Here is a 21,828-nt window from a genome sequence, read left to right as displayed (position 1 = left end):
ATCTAGAACAGTTTGTTTTCGCTATGTACTGCAGCACATTTGATGGTAAGAAGGTAAATGATGAAAGGCGACACCTATTTACAACTAGGGGAAATCCAATAGAGAATACCCCCCCCCCCCAACATCTGCTTCATTAAAAGAACATGTCAAACGATCTGTACTACAAGCCAGGAAATGGTACAACTGTCTAGATGCCCTCTCAGAGTTGGAACAGGACCCAGTTAATTGGGATGGATGAAGGACGACAACAAATTTACTCCAGTTTGGAGCTCATCCCGAACTTCAATTGTCACCAAGGTGTTAATTCCTGTCTCTTATACACATCTAGATGTGTATAAGAGACAGCATTATATCCATCCACACGAAGGAAAAAAAAAATTGGAAGAGAGCATTATATCCACCAAGCATTGAAAAGTTGGCAATCAACCAATCACAGAAGACAATTATGCATATTTAATTCCTTGCTCGTGAAAGCACATAAGAGTTTGGTTGTGTTGGTTAGAATAACAATAAGTTACTTTATGAACACGACCATAAAGTCTTTGTCATCTTAAACTGTAAAACAAACTATTCAACAAACAACATAAACATATCAAATTTAAACTGTAAAACAAATTATTCAAAAACAACATAAACATATCAAATTTATTGGGAAAACATTCTATGTATGTGCATGCATAAAAATAGGCTCCCAGCGGGGAGCATGTGTCTATGCCGTATACAGCTTTACTGTATTATGTTTACTAATAAAGTATCCACATGGGATTCAGTATCAGGAAATGTGTGGTGTTGTATTTTTGTATGACTTTTGTACAGTAATAAGGTGCTTAACACGTTGACTGCCAGACCTTTTTTTAAGGTTCCTTCGCATATGCCAAAACGAGTTTCCATGTACATACTTTTTTGAAATTCTATCTAGTCATATATCATCAAAATGATGTGTCTAATAAATTGGCGGGAAAATATTAGGGTGGGGGGGGGAGTATACACGTCGATGGCACTGTGGTAGAACGTTTTATTGACTATGCAAGTGTGAGTTATCTCGTCCGCATTTTTGCAATGTTACTCCGATTTTGACGAGTATACTCGTCCCTGGTGTCCTCAGCAACGCCTTGTGGTATATTTGTCGCTGGCAGCCAACGTGTTAAGATGACACATGACCCATCATGCACCTCCACCGGATTCACCCTTTCAGCCATCTTTACCTGCCAGATGACAACATAGGCTACGTTCAGACTTGGAGATAAGCCGGGCTTGAGTTAAGCCCGGCTTAACTTTGCCGGGCGTTCAGACTAGCGGGATTAGCCAGGTGCAAGAATTAGCATAATGAACCATAACCAGGAAACAAGTTTGGAAACACTGGTCTCGAAACGTACGCACGCTCACGCTAATTGAATGCTGATTGGTAATTTTTTTAACCAGAAGTCAATGCAAGATGCCCCACCCCCAACGATTAAAGCCCGACTTAGAAAAGTCAAACACGGTGGCACGCCAGGCCTAGTTACTATAGGAACACAGCCCGGCTTGAGATAAACCACCTAGTTCAGACTGGCACGTAGATAAACCTGGTGAGTTGAGCCGGGCCTTATCCACCTAGTCTGAACTAGTCCATCACCAAAACTAACGCCAGCCTTGGAATCTAGATATAACATGTGTGTAATGAGATTCATTAAAATTATCAATGCCAAATATTTATTCAAAATAATTATTAACATTTAAATGAGTGTACTTCTTTTTAAAGTATAAATTTATATGAACCTGAAGTGTTCAGGTACTATCTGAAGAGTTCTATGTTTTGTATTTATTTTGTGTTTATTAAGTAAAAGGCATGCATACTCATGCTTTTGTAGCGTGACAAGTCCTTGTGTAATATTTTATAAATTTGTGTTAGTGTAAAATTATTTTTTACGATATTATAATGGACATAAATTGGAACTCAAAAAATGCCAATAATGGTAGGAAACCTAAAAGGATGGTGCTACGAATCTACGATATATTTATTCCAGATTGGTGCATGCGTCTGGATTGTAAATCGTCACAAACTTTTGGTCCTGACACAATTAGTATATGATTCAATAAATGTGAGCCTGAATTGATGCCAAACATGTACTGCCAAACATGTACTATGACCTTTGGCCTGATAATGCATCCATTAAATTCATGCATGACTAGCAACACTTGGCAGATTTGTTGCCTGTCAACGATGATTATTATTGTATCAAATTACCTGGGATGATAATGTGATATGAATACTTTCTTTGTAAAGTCTTGTACACTGGATATTAATATTATACTGAACATAACTATTACAATATAGGAGGCATATTTCAGCAACAACAACAATTATGAAAGACATACCAGACATCTTGCACTATATAAGACAACCTAGCCAATATACTACTGTACTGTATATCATAACCTAAACACAACCTATATAAAAAAAAAACATAACTGAAACTTTATCTAAACAACCTATGCTATATAATCTATATAATATTATAACTATATGAACCCTATATACTATATAATCTATATAAAGAGATATGACTTTTACAACTATACTATACTACCCTACAATATATACAATTTGAGACACACACAAAAAAAACCTACTGTATTATTTAACAAAAAGAAAATGGGAGACTTTGGTTACATTTGCTTAAAATGACAGTAACAAAAGGGAACTAAACTGATGATGACAATTTTCGAGAATGTTTAAGAGCTATCATCTCCGTGAAAATAAATTGTCATATATCATCACAAATTTGACTACGAGCAAACATGATGAAGAAACCAATACTATATACTAGCATGTAAATATTCTTTATGCTATTACCATTATATAAATCCAATACAACAACCTTTATAAAACAAAAATTGGTGAAATTATTTTTGAAATCAACTTACTTGCAATAGTTTTCCGGGACAAGTCCATACACATGAATTTTCTCGCAAATATCCATTGCAAATAACAATGTCATCCATCCAGTTGACAACCACGTACGAGCTTCTCTCCTTCAACAAAAAAAAGACATAAAAACGTTTAAACTTTTAAATTTAAATTCAAATATAAATTGATCAAAATGTATGCCTAATCAAATGTACAGTACTTTGGTAAATGGAAGACTCCTTATAATGGAAAAGTTGGAAACTCTATACAAATGCAAAGATCTTTTTCACTCTCTCTCCTTGTACTCTCTCGCTTAAAAATCTCAATAAAACAAAGGTGACTCCAAATATAGAAAGTGAGGCCATATTACTCAATGTTTCAACTTTATTTAGTCATCATCAGGAATAAAAAACACAGTGAGAGTAAGTACTAAAAATGCTACAATATGCAATTGTCAATTATCAATTTTGTGTTTTTTCAATTTATTTAAAAACCTTTGTATTATTTATCTCCATTAAAAAGGAAGTAAATAAATGTTGAATTGAAATATAATTGATGAACCATAAGATAATAATAAGTAGCTATTGTGAAAAAATCTCAATTTGGCTACAATTGTCAGACACTGCAATTACTATTAGGTGAGTCGAATGGCCGAGCGGTTAGCAGGGACGCCGCAAGCTATAGCCATAATATCGGCGCTGGTTCGAACGGCACCAAGTGAAATAAGATGGAAAAGGGACCATTTAAAATATATGTTGATGGAAAAAAAAAAAAAAAAAATTCAGATTTTTCCCAAAAGTGATGAGGGAGCGGGTGATAAACTAATAATTTTTTTTATGGGGCCTTATCCCCTTGGGCACGGTTACCATTTCAGCACATTATATTGCTGTTATATAGCTAATGCTTTCACACATTATCTCTTCACCATATGACACTTTCATTATCATGTATTACATTTGATAATCTCTAAATATCTATAAATAACAGTCTGTTCAGCATAATCAGGCATTAATGTCCATTTTGATTGCCTTTATTATTATACTATAGCAGGCATACAGCCAATGCCACTTCTACTGCCAACACACATCAACAACAGCAATAGGAGCCCACTGGAAATACTGTAAGTCTAATGACTTTCAAGGGTTATACCTGGTGTATTTCACACCAAATAAACTTATTTTAAAATGTGACTGGCTTCAGTGGCAAAATCAGCTGTTTTAGATTCTGCATGAATTCTTCTTTAAAATAGTGTTATTTGATTGAAATTGGTTGAGTATTAGTTATGAATATTTATTGAATATCAGCCATATAGGTTTTGAAAAAACAGCTTCCGAAGATTCCAAAATTAATAGTTTATTATTAAGATTTATATTCTAAAAATAATTTCAATATACTTTTCAGCTAGATTTAGTTACTGATATTTTACAGAAATGTTCTTCAATATATTTTCTTTTATAAAATGCAAAAACAGAAAATTTTCAGAAGTCTGATTCTCGAATGTTTTGGGTACTTGTGGAAAATTAGCAAATTGCAACCAACAGCGGGTTCTGCCAAAGCCAGTCACAAATAACAATATTAAACACAATATTAATGCCAATACGTTTTTATTACACATCATATTATTATTATCATCATTCTTATTGTTATTATAAATACTATTATTAATAATTTCAAACATCGACGTATCATTATAGTTATCATCCTTGTCACCGTTAAGCCATTTGAAATGAAATTGATATTATTTATAGCTATACCTGTAGCCTAGGGCCCACACACTTCAGTTTGCAAAATGGTAACCACAGACTAAAACCCATAGCCAAAGTATCAAATTTATTCATTAAATGCTTAAAAAGACGACCCTTGAAATATCATAAAAGATTCTTTGGCTCAGCAGTAAAAAACAACTTTGACTATTTTGCGTTAATAATAATAATAATAATAATATGTAGGTTTTTTATATAGCGCAACTGAGTCTCATACCCCAGTCATTTGAATGATGCCTATGGGGGAAATTCTGTAGTTTGTTGCATGAAATATTTTAGCGCATTTTGCACTCGAACATCCTTTAGGTACCCACTTATACTCCTGGGTGGAGAGAAGCCATTGCAGATAAAGTGGCTTGCCCAAGGACACAAGCGAAATGCACATCGAGGAATTGAAACCCCGACCGCGATGTTGGAAAACCAAACCGTTCCTGCTGCGTCCAACAACTTCAAAACCTCTTGTTGGTAGAGATTTGGCAAAAAAAACCAAGTTTATTTGACCTCAACACTGGTTGTTTTCGTGATCTTTAGTCTACGTACAAACAAATTCCTGTTCGATCGTGATTTAATGTCTTAATTCTCATTTCATGATAAAGCCATTGGTCGCCGTACCTGTCATTCTAAATTATCATATCCCATATTGTAGAGAAATGTTCCAAAAAATGGTTTTGTTTCACGTATTATTAGCCAACCTTTTAATAATTGTGTGGAAAAGATAATTCACTTGACATTTTGAATTATATAGGCCTTAGTTTTAAATGTTGTAAAAACATATCAAATCAAATTTATTCAGCATCACATCAGAACAATTACAATATAAATACAAAATTGCAGTGGTAAATGACAGTTTAAGAAATCATTAAGATTAATAAATAAATAAATAAATAAATAAATAAACTGTATTCTTACCTTGATATTCCGATCTCCGACCTAAATATCTGTTCTGCATGTCGCATCTTGCTGCCAGAAAGAAGATAGAACTCTGTGTCTTGGAATGTATGGGAAAAATTCTTAACTACCTTGTAAAACTTATCTGTCTTTTTATTCACTCGGACGTTATACAGCCACGGAATAAGGTTCTTCTCCGCCGCCGTTACCTTGTCAACAAAAAATTCATCTTGGAGACTATTACTCTGGTTGATTTTCAGAAGATTAACATGACCTATGACACGGACAGTTGTTTTCGAACCAACATCTTCTTCATAGCCCTTGGTCGGCGATGTGTTCATTCGGATCACGCATGGAAACTGGTCAATTTCTTTGCCAGCGCTTTGGTTTAGTAGGCGACCTGAACTGGATATTACGGCGCACCAGTTGCAGTGCAAATGAAGATGCTGTCGAAATAATTAAGTTAAAAATAATTGGATTATGTGGTACATCTCAATGAGCATAGTCCATTTATTTAATACATATCACTAAATATTTGTTATATTTCATCACAGACAGCTATTTAATCAAATTTTAACTGATAACATTTTTCTAATAAAATATTTTTGCAATTTTTGCAAAATCCAAAAACCCTGTTACTGATTTGGCCATTAAAACATAATTGTACAAGTTTAAGCCTGCTTTCATAAAATTGCTACATGCCATCGTTCATACGCAGTGAAACGATTGCAGTGAAAACACTGCACCAAAACTGAACGATTTATGGTAACCAGTCTTACTTGACATACCTTGTTGGTTGAAACTTTAAAATAACCATCAGCCTTCTTAGCTGCTGCCTTCGGTGACAACGTTTTTGTTTTCATCAGAAAAAGCTCCTTCTTCATTAATTCGCGGGAGATATTCCTTAAACGTTGCTCTTCAATATCTTCCTTTTTTCTTTCAGCCTCTTTTCTTTCAGCCTCTTTTCTTTTAGCCTCTTTTCTTTCAGCCTCTTTTCTTTTAGCCTCTTTTCTTTCAGCCTCTTTTCTTTTAGCCTCTTTTTTATGTTTCTGGGTTAAGTCTGACACATCCTTAGCTATACTTTCATTTTTTGCAACTTTTCTCTTAGATTGTCTGGCAAGATTAGTAATACTTTTTCTTTCATTAATTCTGTTCTGTTTGACATCTATATTAGCTTTTGGATATAATTTCTTCCATGGTTTTCTAATGATGTCTCTACCATCTTCAATGACTGAACGCGACTGGTTATTAAGTTGACCTGATTTCGCAAGTTTACTTTGCCTCCAGCCAAAGGTCTTGTTCTTTGGTTGTTGTGGGAAAAAATATTTTTTTAAGTTATTTGATGAATTTGTTTCTATTCTGGATTTTGAATTTGTAATATTTATATTGCTATTATTCTTCTCTACATGTAAATAAAGTGGTTTTTCAGTACCACGCACCAATGAGTAATTCAAATGTTGTTGTTCGACCCTCCTAAGCTCCTCTTTTTCGAGAGCTTTCCAATCAATCGCTTTATCTATTTCATACCAATTGATGCCAATTTGTCCCGGCATATTACGAATGTCCATCATGTTTAAGCTCTCGCGTTCATCTGATTTTGTTTCCGCAGTAGCTCCGTCCAATAACCTAGGTAAGTGATGTTGTTTGATGTAATTCCTGTTAAAAGTTATCACTGACAAATTGTTAGGTTCATCGTTGTTGGGTGTAACAATTCTTAGTTCTTGAGTTTGGTGTCTACTGACTAAGCTTGCATATTTTTTTGAAGGAATTGCACTATGTGTTAGCTGTAAGGAATTAGAAACTCGCAACAATAAATTTTTATCTTTGGTATGTATATGCGTGTAGTAGATTCCCAACAATGAAATTGCTAGGGAATACCAAAGTACTGCTAAGAGAACCCGCCGTTGACTCTAAAAAAAAAAAGAGAAAGCGACCTTTCATTAATATCAACATTATACCACCAAATGAGCAATAAAAAAAAAGCTTGACATTCTTGTAAAAAGACAAGAAAGAAGTGGCAATAAAAACAAAATGGCACGTAAATCTGCGAGAAATGCAAACGTTATAAAATTATTATACATGTACAGTATCATAAAATTATAAAGCTGTTTGTGAGGACCGTAGAGAAATTAATGTACAAAACTGAGAATATTCACACATATACAGAGTACATGCACACATACACATTTAACACTCTCAAAATATCTCTACCTATGGAAACATTTAATATAGCAGACTTATTACCTATTCATTGCATCTTGTCTACATGCTAAAATGGATAGGGTCATTAAAGTTATATGAATTGATAAAATAATTTCAATTTGAGTTGATTGATTAACTTTTGGTGCAATGAGTAGGTTTCAAATTTTAGATACAGTAAATCCATATTATTATTACATCATCTTGAGGCATGTTAAATTATAAAGAAATATAATTGGCACACTGACTCTCGATTAAAACCATTTTAAAATTACAGTACTATTAAATTCTTAGAAAACCGACATGGGAATATTCAGATTTAGGCAGATATGATTAAGAAAATAATTACTGTAAGTAGTGAAGCTGAAATCTGTTTTTCCACATAAAATTGTTACATGCTATTGCCGACAGTTGTGGGCAATGCTGATTGGTCGGTCAAAATCAGGGATCCTTCAAAATTGGGGCGGGGACATCTGCAGTCAGAGAAAACACTGTAGCAATTTTATGGAAACCCAGCTTAAGATGCTTGTCTCTTTTAATCGCAGGGCCCTATGTTCATTGTAAGTTTCGCAATAAGATTTTAGTTTACAGTACTATATGTAGAGAATCATGTAATTTAAATACCTGTATATCAACACAAAAAAAAATGTCTAATACAAGCTGAAACAATTTAAGGATTGAATTTCAACTGGCATTAATTAATAAGTACAACAAATGTGATTGAAACTCAAAACATGATTAAAATATACTGTAGGATTAAGATTTCAATTCACATTAATATTTAAACAACATAAATGTGGTTTAAACTCAAAACATGATTAAACATAATACGTCTAGAAAATACAGAACTAATGTTCATCCACAGTTTATGTTACATCAAGATGTGTTTGCCATCTGCTGTTTAGATTTCTTTTACACAGTTCAATTAAATGTTGTATGAGCTTATAGTCACTGATATTCCTTTTATGAACAACTCCCAATCGTGTAAGCCTCATAAGAATGAGGCTTGATCATCAGTGTCGCATATCATCAGATAATGTAACTGTATTCAATTATTTAAAAATTGTGTGGAAAACATTTTCTTTTTATTTTTCTGTCTTAGTTTATATCGCATTACGCTGAGGTTTTTGCTGACGTTTCCCATCATCATATCGCCACTATCATCATTTATTTAACTTATCTTTATAAATAAAAAATTTGAAGACTGAAGTCTTTTACTTTAGTTCCATAGTAGACAGTGTCGTGTATCTTACAATTAGTTGCTTTAAAGTTTATCCATGTAAAGCAGTGATAGTTGATATAATTAAAGGAGGTATCGGCATTTATTAAGCACGACAAGCATGGTATAAAACTTAAATCTTGATTGAACATACCGTCTACAAAAACATGCAATAATGCTACTCTGCAATTCATGTAAAGCTCCATTAGCATCTAAAGGATTTTTTTCAAAGCTTAACAAAATCTTGCCAGAGCTTATAGTTGCCGATACATAAATCACCATGTGAAAACTCTTATTATAGTAGTAATATGTTACTTGTTAGTTGTTAAAGCTGACAACCTATTAAGTAAGTCACATGACTTTAAAAAATAAGCTACAGTGCAAATACAGGTCTCCCTCCAATTAAAACCACTTCTGGTTTGCTTGGGTTTCCATGGTTTTAAGATATTTTGGTCTCTAATTAGCATAATAAACATAAGACATTTGTTAATTTGGAACCACAGAAAATTGGTCTATAATTGTAGGTGCCTCTATACTGGAGGGAGACCTGTAATAGTGGGTGTGTGTATTATGAAGTGCCAGTCATATACAATGGTTGTCAATGTTTCTGCATTCGCTGACTCTTTTGGACATGTTTAATGTTTTCACGGAACCCGAAAATTTTAAGTACTGATTGTTGATAATCCACTAATAGGATGATAAGACTGTTGACTCGCCACAAAAGTACATCATCGAAGTTATTTGACTTCATTACTGAAGGCTCCTAATGATTAGCAGTAAGATGTTTATCACACTGAAGAGATAAAAAAAATAATGTCTAGCACTCCCCAACATTCATATTCACGCACCCCTGCAACTCTTTTGACTTTGCAGATCCAAATTATTTTTCGTAGACTCATATTCTCCCAGAAAGTTGGCTATTTGATAGATTGTTTTTCTTCAATGTGAAACACAACCAGAATAGGTCACAAAATTCTGACAAATTATTTAAGTGGGGTCCAGTTATTCAGCAGTAGATCGGGAGACAATCCTTGCTTTTTCCCATAGAGTGTACTGCATACTTTAGTGGTCACAAGGGTCAAGGGTCACATTGCACATATGACGAATGGCTTAAACACCTACCTTACTGCTGAAAAATGGTGCACTATGATAAAATACTTGCCAATTTTCCTTTTTTTTTTTTTTAATTTTCAACCTTATATTCGATACAGGTGGGTTATTCTTGCCCAAGGCTGTGTTTCTAATTAACTGCTCTTGTGACTTAATTTCATTAGATTGCAAAATTTAATTAGTCAATTCAAAGTACACAGCAATACTAAATGTTGAAATTAGGGTTTGTGGAACAATTTAGCACAATTTTGATGAGTTGAAAATAACTACAGTCTGTTTGTAGGTCGCATCTGCTAGGTCACTCGTCATCACGTCTAAGTTATTAATGACGATATGTGCTGCATAACAAGTAAACGTATGGTTGTTTACGTTTCAACACAACTATAATAACTTGCTGGCTCACAACGTCAGATGGACATATATATATTACCAGTACTTTTTGTTCAATCTTTAAATGATTCTCCAGAATTGTTTTTATGTCTTCTCTTTCATCCAAAGTTCACATTTTCGACCCTTCAATGGCCGAAGTTAGTTGGGTAAAAAGATGAGCTGCAATCTGAACAATCAAGAGGCTTTGACACGACACTCATAGCAATATAACACTTAAGAATACATAAGTAGAAGACGTATCTAATATACATCTTAACGTCTGAACAGAGTTGAGAATCGATTGACAGGTGCGCCGATGGCATCTTGAGAAGAATTGATAATCCTGCCATAAACAAGTACTGTAGAATAGAAATGAATACTGTACTGAAATGAAATGTGGATTCACGTCTACTGTACTGTACATCGGCTTTTAGACATCATTTTTATGAAATACAATACACAATATAATGTTACTTATTGGACATGTTAACATTTTCTGACATTTATTAAAATGTTTAAATAATAAAAGATTACCATTACGGTTAATACATGACAACATTTTTTTCACATCACCATCATCCTTGTCAATTTACTATTATTGCCATAATAATTATTTGATAAGTACTTTGCTACTACTACAGTTTGCTATCCAAATGAATAGTAATTAATAATATTATCCTGCATTTATAATGGATCAATCTAGTGAGTCTGAAGAGAGTACAGTACTTAAAAATTTAAGCCTACTGTATATTGAATTTGATACATAATTTTTATCACGAACCCAATTGACACAATGCATATAGGGATTGAAAAGCGGGCAAAAGCGCCGTTTAATCTCTCGCGCAACCACAGCGGTGCTGTGGTGTCGTCTGAATGATAAAAATTTGTTTTGAAAAAACAAAGAATTTCACTTGCGTTAGCCATTATTAGAGAATATTGTGTGTCATGTTGTTTTTTTCCACCTTTTAAATCCCATCATGCTTTGTTGTGGTGCGCCCTCTGTCGATATTTTTTGAATCGCGATAAGGTCTATTGTAAACTTCAATTTTTTAGCTTTCAACGAAATAAAACAGGAAAACAATATCCTCACCAATTATCAAATGTATTAATAATACTACACTTTTCCTATGAAATGATGAACAATATTTTCAATCTGACTTTATCAAAAGTTAATAACTTCATGTGATTTTAAATAAATGAGCAATTTCCAAGTTTTTACCTCCTAATTTAGAGGGCAGCACCTTTTCAGTAATTTTAATGTGGCGAGTTCAGTGGCCAAATGGTAAGGCAGCGGCTTAAATACAGTACAGTCGGAACATTGGTAGTCTTAACATCGGTGCGGTTTAACCACACAGGTCATTTCGTTTGGGAGCTCAAAGCCTTCGGATGCACAACACACTTCCAATAATCATTATTGTTCCAAGAAGTAAAGTCTACTCATCATAAAAGGAAACACAACCATGGATCATAGTCCATAACTTTTTATACGACATAATAAAATAATATAAACTTATATAACCATAAAAATTATGAAAGGGTTGAAGAACACTAGATATATAAGTTTTGGTTGGGAGTCATTGAGTCTGATCTGAGGGTACAGATGAGACTCCAAAAATCAGATGCTTTATACTGTTAGCACTGCAGATTTGTATAAAGAAGGGCCATTTTTACATTACGCAGATTGTGTAAACTCTTTCCTATGGAAAGTAAAACTGTTGAAATATACAGTAACTTAACAAGACAATGACTTAAGAAATATGCAAATTCTTTTCTTATAGGACATAATAAGATAATATAAATTTATACAACCATAAAAATTATTAAAGGGTTGAAGAAGACTAGATACTGTATACAAGCTTTGGTTGGGAGTCATTGAGTCTGATCTGAGGTTACAGTAATGAGACTCCAACAATCAGATGCTTTATACTGTTAGTACCGCAGATTTGTATAAAGAAGGGGCATTTTTACATTACGCAGATCGTGTAAACTCTCTCCCATGGAAAGTCAAACTGTTGAAATACAGTAACGAGACAATGACTTAAGAAATATGCAAATTCTTTTCTTACATAAATGAAATAATAATAATAATAATAATAAATGTTCAAGAAAATTATGAGATGAACTACTGTACAAAGGATGAATGCCAGCAAGCTCGCTTAATGGCTGCCAATAAATGCAATGGATTTTATACACTATACTGTAGTACCTGTAAATTGCAAGATTATTGCCAGTAGGGAGCTTCCGATTGCACGATGACAGTATGACGTAGAACGTAATGAGGTCACTAAAAATCTTCTGCGCATGTGACAACATTGACTTCTCGTGGTCTCATGGATTCTAGTACACAATTTTGCCAAATCTATGCTGTGAAGAGGATGGAGGACGGTCACGCATGAGTGGATACGTTCTGGCATCGCACTGTCGTGCAAATCGAAAGCTCCCTATTCACGTATTACCACAAATAATTATACTATATAATAATATATATAATATATACATATTATATTATATTTTATAATATTATTACAATAATATACTATAATATATTGTATTACGAAGTGTTATTGTGAGTTCGTTATTATATAGTCCAACTTATTCATTTTGCTTATTTGTTCACTTGCTATTCATTCATTCATTTACAGTACATACAATATTCATTCACTAAAATATTAATATTCAATCATAATTTATTCATGAATGTATTCAATCAATTCAATTGTTCATAATTCATTCATTTTTTTATTTATTTCACTTGCTCATTGAATCATTCCACTGAATTTACTGTTTAATTGATTCATTTTTTAGCAATACTCTACATTAGTATAACTCATTAAATTATTCATCAACACACCCACTCACACCAGGGAAATACAGTATTCCTATTTTCCCAGAATACAGTTTAAATGGGTCATAATTTACACACTGTACTGTAATAAAGAGGCTATTTATACCTAGTCATATCTACCACACATAAAGGTACAGATAAAATATGTTGGTTTTTCTATTTTTTCCAGATAAAAACCTCAGCTGACATTTTACCTCAGCATCACTTTGTTCTTATTTTGTTCTTAATTTTTGAGCAATTTCAGCCTCAATGTTCTTATAAAACGTGTTCTTATAAAAAAAAGTGTAGGTTGTGCTCTGTGTACATTCATTTAGCAGGAAAAGTATTTAATATTAATTTTAAATGACCCAATGATGGTATGTATAGTGGGAGACAAGGAAATATGATTGAGCACTTTATACTCTCATTCTGGAATTCATGTAATTCTTTCTAGCTAGAATTACAGTGAGTTGTAGATTCAGTGGATTGATCACGGCACCTCAGCTGCAGATACAGTAAGCATACAGTAAAATGCTTCTATACAGAGGGCGATACTTTTTTTATACCTTGTTTAGCGAACCCACCGACTGCAAATATTTATGATTTCAAATAAAATAAAATTTTACATTGGGCCAATTAGCGCACCCGCTGCCACGAAAAAGTGGAAATTTTAGAAAAAAAATAAAAAGATTAAAAAAATTTTTATTATGCCCTCTGCTGCCTTGAAATATCCAATGATAAGATGTATATTTCTTCCTAATTACTATATAAATTTGAAGCATTTAACCATCCTACATGTATTTTACATTCACATATAAAAATTTTATTTTTATTTCTACTCCATCTGGATGTTTTTCGCAAAACTATTTGCTAAAATAAGAAAACAAAATTTTATTTTTATTTGCAGATGTGTATAAGAGACAGGTTTTCCACCCTTTAACCCACCTTTCCATCCTTAAAATCCACTCTTATTATTTAGAGTTCATAATGTTATCACCTACCCACCTTTAGTTTTCTATAGCTACAACTCTAAAAGCCAACTCAGACAGCATCGTACGACGCAGCCCGACGCAATTCATCGTCGGGGACAGTCTTGAGCCGTCGTGAGAAATATTAAACATGTTTAATATTCTACAATGAGACTGCCCCCGAAGCACACCATCGGATCTGCGTTTTACTCACACAGACCCGACACGAAAACAAATCGTGTCGAGCTGCGTTGTACGACGCTGCTGAGTTGGCCTTTGAGGATATATATATTTCATATTTATGTACAAATAATTAAATATTGACAGTTGATTTATTATTTTATCCTGAATATAAAATAAGGAAATATTGAAACTATGGCTCTTCTTCAAAATATTTTTATATTTTGGTGAAATACACACACAAACGTGATGGATGAGTTAATATAATTTCAAATACAATCGCAGTGGACTTCAGACTTGAACTTAACATGGGGTTCTCGCTGACTTACTTACATACCTTGTGTCTCAAAAAAATAAGCGAAACTGTTATTGATTCAATATTTTGTCCTTGATGGTCTTTTAATATAATGAGTATGTATTGGCTACTCTACTAATTGTACAGTACCTTGTATAGCGTGATCAATGAAAAATATTGACGATAATGTTACATTTTGGAAACAAGCTTTTACAGACAGCTAAATTTAAATTTATTTGCTTGCAATCAATAATAAATTTTCTAGCACATTATTGGCTTTGATTTAACTTTTTCTACTATCTTTGATATTTCATTCAGTACTTATAATTTAAAAAACAGCAATGTCTTATTTTGGCTTAGTTGTTGTTTCTAATTGTAGCAATGACCACAATCATACAAGGATGTGGCCCTCTAACTAATTATAAAGGAAATGAGAACACATTATTCATACAAAAATCTTTTGTTTGCATATTTAAAATTCCTTGCATGGTTGATTTAACAAATTATTCATTTAACATTACCATGGATGTATATATTTTATACATCCATGACATTAAAAACTGAAAATCTACTGTACAAAGATAACTTGGGAAATGTAAAATAATGCTGTAATATAAAATTAATTTTGTGTTTAATTTAGTTTTGTCACTTTGCCACCACAATGTGGAACATTAAGGGCGTGTTTCTACAGATAAACACAAAATAATCAATTTTTTAACTGCTTTTTTATGAGTGCACAAACAGCCTGCCTGCGTTGCAACTGCATTTTTGCTTTTACAAATCGTTTTTTTTTTGTTGCAGCTAAAAAGTGCACAGCCAAAATCGGTTACCGGTATTTGCCGTTCAAACACCTTAGAAGCAGGCCCTAAAAGCATTGACCACACATTTTTTGTCACACTTTTGTGTAAATGTGTAAGTGATTGAAACAACTGCATGTAATAAAAAAAATAAATAAATAACAAGATTAGAAAACTTACAGTAGAGTATAATACTGTATAGCTACGGTCACACTAGAGTCTCAAGCCTGGCTTGACTCGCCGCGGGTGAGATTTCAAGCCAGGCTCGAAATTCTGGGTCGGTTACACCTACCTGAATTTAGTTATTCAGGTAGGTTCAATCCAAATTAGGAAAGTCGAAACAGGAAGTTAGAGTGCCGCCACAATCAAAATACCGGCCCCGCGTGTGAATCTAGATGATCTAGGCCTAGGCTTGGATGTAATGGCGATGCTAGTTTTCGGATTGATAAGTGCATTTATAAATGACAACTGATGATTGCGTCTTATTATAATACACACATGAAGAACACACGGGTTTTTTATTCAAGAACTTCTAAACGCAACATCGTCATCGACTGTGATTGGTCGGCAGCCAACGAGGAAATGTTAATCCCGGTCACACCGGGGTCAATCCAGGGTCAATCTGGGTACTGAGCCGGGATCGAGATAGGTAGATTGAGATCGAGGTCACGCCAGGCGCAAGTCGATCCAGGTGCGGTCACATTACGAAAATCACACCCGCAGTGAGTCAAGCCAGGCTTGAGACTCTAGTGTGACTGTAGCCTATGCTTGTCAAACATTAATAATAACTGATAATATAATATAGTAGAAATAAAAAATACATTTTATTTACACATCTTCAAGAGGTAGAAGTAATTTTTGAGAATGTGACACTAAGTACTTACCATGCATCTTGCTATTACATGGTATTTGTTAACCATCCTTGGCAGACTATACAGCAGGTTATAACAACAACACAGAGTCACTGCTCATCATGGTATGGATCAGAGCTTGCAGTAGCAGTGTAACATTGGCTGTAGATGACACAAATAATTAAACAAATTAAAATAATATTCAACTAAATATTTGTGTCAGGGAATGTCAAGTAACAGTGATGTTTGCCAACAAAATGACCTGAGGATTCTTAGTACATTTCATCACTAGCAAAAAAAAAAATGCAAATTATCCAGATGGGAATCGAATACATGACATCCACAGAAACAAGCTAGGTACCATACCACTAGACCACTGAGTGTGAGCTGATGATTAGGCTGGGAATGAAATCAAATTTACATAATTATTGATATAGCTAGTTTTAGCAGACAGTCTTATAAAATCCATATAAAAAAATGTTATTTGATAATTTTTTTTATAAAAAGTTTCCCAAAACCAATGATACTGTATGTATCAAGTACCTATCAATCAATCAATCAATAAATTAAGAGTACAATGTTAAGAAATTAATATTATGGCTATTACAGTACAATCGAAAATTAAAAAAACAAAAAAAACAAGCAAACACGCAAAAAAAAAAAAATAAAAAAAATAAAAAAAATATCATGTTGTACAATGTATGAGATGTTAAAATAAAATCGAACCTGAATCTGAAAATAGGTTGGTAATATATGAATGTTTCTCAGCACCTGGTTTGTACTGCAAAAACAAGACATTTAGATGTCACCTGACAAATGAATTCTGTGTTAATCACTTTGCGACTTTGCATGTGCTCATTGATTTTATATTAGGCAGTATCATTATTAATTGTGATGTACTGTATCACCATAATTATTTTGCTAATCTCTCGCGTATCTGTTTTTGTATAGAGACATTTGTTTTCAAAATGTTTGTATCTATTCTGGGGCATTTTTACTTCCAGTATGAGAACATGTCATATGGTGGTTTAATGATTATGATGTCATCTCTATTAACAATACTTTTTCACAACCTTGTTATTCCTTTCTGCATGTCAATATTTGTTTTGCTTTAAATGTTATCTTTTTGAATATAATTATAAATCATGATTGATTTGTTAGAATATTTTGTTATCGTATACACAATAAATCCTTATCGAATCGTCCTAATGTAAAAACTTCTCTTATTTATTTTGTTTTCTACATGAACAATCGCTTTTTTATCATTATCATTATAGTATAAACAGGCCTTTATACTGTAAAAATATGTAAAATATTCTGAAATTTCCAAAGATGGAAGAGTTTGCAGGTGCTATTTGCTTGCACGCTGAAGTGTGAAACTGTGTCGATTTTAAAAACAGCTAATTGCTGGACCACTGAGATTTTATACTTCTTATGATGTTGATTTAGTTAATATTGTGAAAATGGTGGGAATATCTAATAAAAGATACCAAAAATAATGAAGACACAGTAAACTCATTATTAGTATATGATGAATACTTTACGTAATTGTAAGTCCAAATAATTAACAGTAAGTAGGGAGAAACATAATATTTTAATATGATTCAGATGACCTAGCTTCGGTACGGTAACTTCGTCACACTGAACTGCTATTCACAGTAGGCCTCTACTGCAAGGTTTGAAAAAGATATTTAATATTATTAAATGGAAGTGTAGCCACCAAGTCTCACACATGCGACATGAGATTCATTCTCTGGGCCCAATTTCACGCTCTCCTACCTTTACCCCTTAAATATCATGATTTTTGTGTAGCTTCCATTTCTAGCATAGCGAAGATCATTGCATTAAGTTTTCCTGCAGAATTTTCGCGCTCTAGTTGCTGCGCAGGCTGAAGATTACTGTAGTGTAAAGGGGTCTATACAGACCTCATTGTCTCATACTTCTTTGATCTTACTGTACAACTTTTTATTCTACCACAGAATCATCAGATGCGTAATGTATATTTGATGAGCTGATCCCCAAATAATAGGACTGATTATACCATACAGTATGACTTAACCTGAGGACATCCCTTTTCTCACCACAGGAAGTTAATGAAGACGCAAAACTGTAGCCTGCAGGCCTACTCTTAAAGAAAGATAGCCAACCTACAATACTGTACAGACTATGAAAATATACCATTCTGACCTACTGTTCCAGATATTTAACATTCTCTCACAATGTACATACTGCACAGTATATTAATTAAAAGTACTAGTGTATATTTTTGAATGTTGAATGCATAGCTACTGTATACCTGACTATCAAAGAAGGTACAGTACTGTATGCCACTGATTGTGTACATGTAACATTATGTAAGATTATACTGAAATAAATAACATCATTAAAAATGTTCACGTCCACTATATAATACGTATGACATTACATTATCTTAATCTTACAGTATAAACTATGTGTAATTTTAAAGAAAACCATTGTCGGATTCTTACATTATACTGTATACTGTAATGGAAATTCTAATTTCGAAAATACAATTATTTTTTGACATTCTTCCGAGTTGTCTTTTTTAGAATTGTTGTTAATTGATTTGTAGTTTCCTCAAATTATTGTATTATACCCAAAAGAATGGCATACCTTATATTTTGGACCTGAGTGGCAGGCTTGGTTGATCCCCCATTCCATGTTGGCGAATTTTTGGAGCGACCACTGCCACAGGCAAAACTCAAACATTAAGATTCAAAATTTCTTAGTTATGACACAAGGGGCGTGTTTCTACTGATACACAAAATAATCAATTTTTTTAACCGCTTTATTAATGAGTGCCAAACAGCCTGCTCGCATGTTGCAACTGCGAAAATCGGTTTTCACTGCTGAAATTACATCACCATTTTGTTAGTAAAACATGTTTTACAAACTGTATGGTTTCTTTCTCACCAACAAAACAATATACATATATATATATGTCACATGAATTCCAGTCATATGACAAGGAGTAGTATACAGTGTGCGGCAATAAGAATCAACAACTACCGCAAGTGGCTAGTAAACCATGTTAATTTCGCCTTTTGGAAGCTCTTGGAAACACTGAAGACTCATCAGACCTCCTTTATACAATCGTTTTTATTCTTTTCACTTTATCGTTAGTTGCAAAAATCAGACATATTTTACACAATCGTTTTTACTCTTTTCACTCTATCGTTAGTTGCAAAAAGCATGTTTTTAGTGGGGTAAATATTTCAAGTCGGCCATTTGGCCTGATCCTGTATTTGAATAATACGGTAATTTAAAACAAAGTGATGTACAGTGTCTTACACTGACCTTGTGTTAAATTCAATAATCCGACATTCATACTAACCACTTCCTCTAAGGTACAGACTGTATTTACTGTATATATAATGTATCTGAACACTCAAATCCAGCAACAGGACACAACACACCTCCACTAATACTACAGTATGTACTGTACGACCTCACTATTCTATTCTCACTTCCACTAGTCTACCAACCACTACAACTTTGTGTTGGCCATGCCCAACCAACCCAAAATGTGCGAAATTGAGAACACGCAAGAACTTTTTTTTTTTGGCCTTACTGTAGAGACTATCATCATACTGCTTTCCAATACTGTAATAGTACACTGTGCACAAGAATGGATCCAAAGAGGGAAACGACCGATGTCCTCGACAAGAACAAAGTGGCCGTGGTTGGACATCGCTCAAAAGCTTTGTGAAGTGGTCTGGGGGGTGAAGCCCACCAAAAATATGACAATTTAGGGGTTCCAAAGGCTTAATTGAATTTACAGTCTAGAATGTAGAAAATACATTTTTTCTCCTCCCCAACGAACTGTGATTCCCTCACCCCGTAACGCCGCCACTAACAATGAGTCAAGGTCTATTCCTTACCCTTCCCTTCAATGAGCCTTTATGTTCCCATTTTCAAATCTTGGTCTCAAATCATTAAGACTCAGTGAGCCGTCAGATGAATCACTACTTTAAGAATTATCAATAAATTCTCATTATTACAGTCAAAAGACATTCTACTGAATGATGTGCAGGTATTCTGCAGGTAATTAACAGTCATTAAAGTGTACCAGCATTTTTTCCTCACTAGTATAGACGGTCTACTGTATATACTGTACTTGGCAGTTCTTTTTGGAATTAATACAGTATAATTGGACACACCAAGGATAACCCAAGAAAGTCTGAAGACGACTTGCTTCCAGTAGGTTCCTTCTGGTGGTGATTGGGCCGTACACCAGGAGACAATATCCTACACTTTTCCAAAGAGTGTATCACGTTCTGCAAAGCCGGTTACTCACTGTGTGCGATGGCGACGCGACGAAGAACGCACGCGAAGATGCAGACCCAACGGATCGTCTTTTTAAGATCATGAAAACTATACTTAATACGAACAAGGACAACAAAATCAAATTACAGTAAACAAAAAGTGCAGTTTATATTTGTAATACATTTGTTGTCATAGCTTCATTTGTTAATAGTGTTAGGTTTACAAAGCGCTTTATGTTATCAAAACATTTGTACTTCAGGTATGACAACTTGAAAGTTTTACTTTTGTTCCTTTCAGTGTGTTAGGCTTTCAGTTGAAAATTATTAGGACAAAACATTTTTCTCTTTAATTTAATGTGTCTATGTCTTCGCATAGGCCTAATCCATATTTTTAGTCGATTGCTAAAAGAATCAAGTGAGTTCTTCTGATACCCCTCGCGCATATATAAAACGACAGATGTGATTTATTGACTTAATTCACTCAAACTTAAAAAATAATAATACCATATTCAATCATTTCCCCTTGAAATTCAGATGAGAAATTTGGCTTCCGGTTTGATAACTCGCGTCCGAGTGCTTAACATATAATTTGGGTCGTGGGCTAGAAAGGTTGCTGAACGGGGGTATAAACAAATCATATGGCATACTGTACTGTCTATATTACTGTTACTGTATTTGACTTTAAATAAATATACTGTATTCTGTAAAAGACCAACATTCAATAAATTACTATAAAAATCTAAACAATACTATATTATTGTCTGTTTATGACATTTTCATATAAAGTGTTAAGAATACAAGGTAATTGTAGTAGCTTACAGTACTATACACTATAAGAAATTCAATAAGAATAAAATCAATAAAAAAAATGTAATTAGAATTATATAGAAATGAATGAAGGGTATTGTCGCCTTAGTCTTTTTTATCTTCTGTTTGAAGTAAATATAACTTTGCATCTCATTTAGATGTGAATTAAAAAAACACATTTTTGAGTCTGTGTATGGTATAATTGCATAAGAATTCCTTTTTGAAAGTCTCTTAAATTAAAACCATTGTAAATACCTTTGACACTCAGATAATCTGCACTTAACAGAAAATTCAATTAAGTTAGTTGTAACTCAATTAGTGGATTTATGCACTGTGGTTGCAATTAATAAATGACTACATTTTATCAAAGTCTGATATAGTT

At 33.5% G+C, this 21,828-nt stretch overlaps 1 protein-coding gene across 2 annotated transcripts in view; it reads right to left on the bottom strand.

The window, feature by feature from the left end:
• The window catches only part of LOC117101236, a 23,934-nt gene extending 7,398 nt beyond the window's left edge, over positions 1 to 16,536 (bottom strand). The window contains exons 1-5 of one of the 2 annotated variants that reach the window (XM_033241175.1): positions 16,387 to 16,536; positions 6,576 to 7,451; positions 6,330 to 6,530; positions 5,563 to 5,987; positions 2,908 to 3,015 (exon numbers count right to left, since the gene is read on the bottom strand). In XM_033241175.1, the coding sequence (XP_033097066.1) occupies positions 2,908 to 3,015; positions 5,563 to 5,987; positions 6,330 to 6,530; positions 6,576 to 7,451; positions 16,387 to 16,422 (1,646 nt within the window). In that variant the 5' untranslated portion in view covers positions 16,423 to 16,536. Of the gene's footprint in view, positions 1 to 2,907; positions 3,016 to 5,562; positions 5,988 to 6,329; positions 7,452 to 16,386 lie in introns of both variants that reach the window. The other variant, XM_033241174.1, reaches the window with a different exon arrangement.
• Between the last annotated feature and the right edge of the window lie 5,292 nt (positions 16,537 to 21,828).

Source organism: Anneissia japonica, unplaced genomic scaffold (assembly GCF_011630105.1).
Source record: "Anneissia japonica isolate Jap-2015-1 unplaced genomic scaffold, ASM1163010v1 scaffold1859_len985614_cov190, whole genome shotgun sequence".
In the NCBI taxonomy this organism is placed as follows: Eukaryota; Metazoa; Echinodermata; class Crinoidea; order Comatulida; family Comatulidae; genus Anneissia; species Anneissia japonica.
The sequence above is the reverse complement of the archived record's forward strand: the minus strand, read 5'-3'. Positions and strand labels throughout refer to the sequence as shown.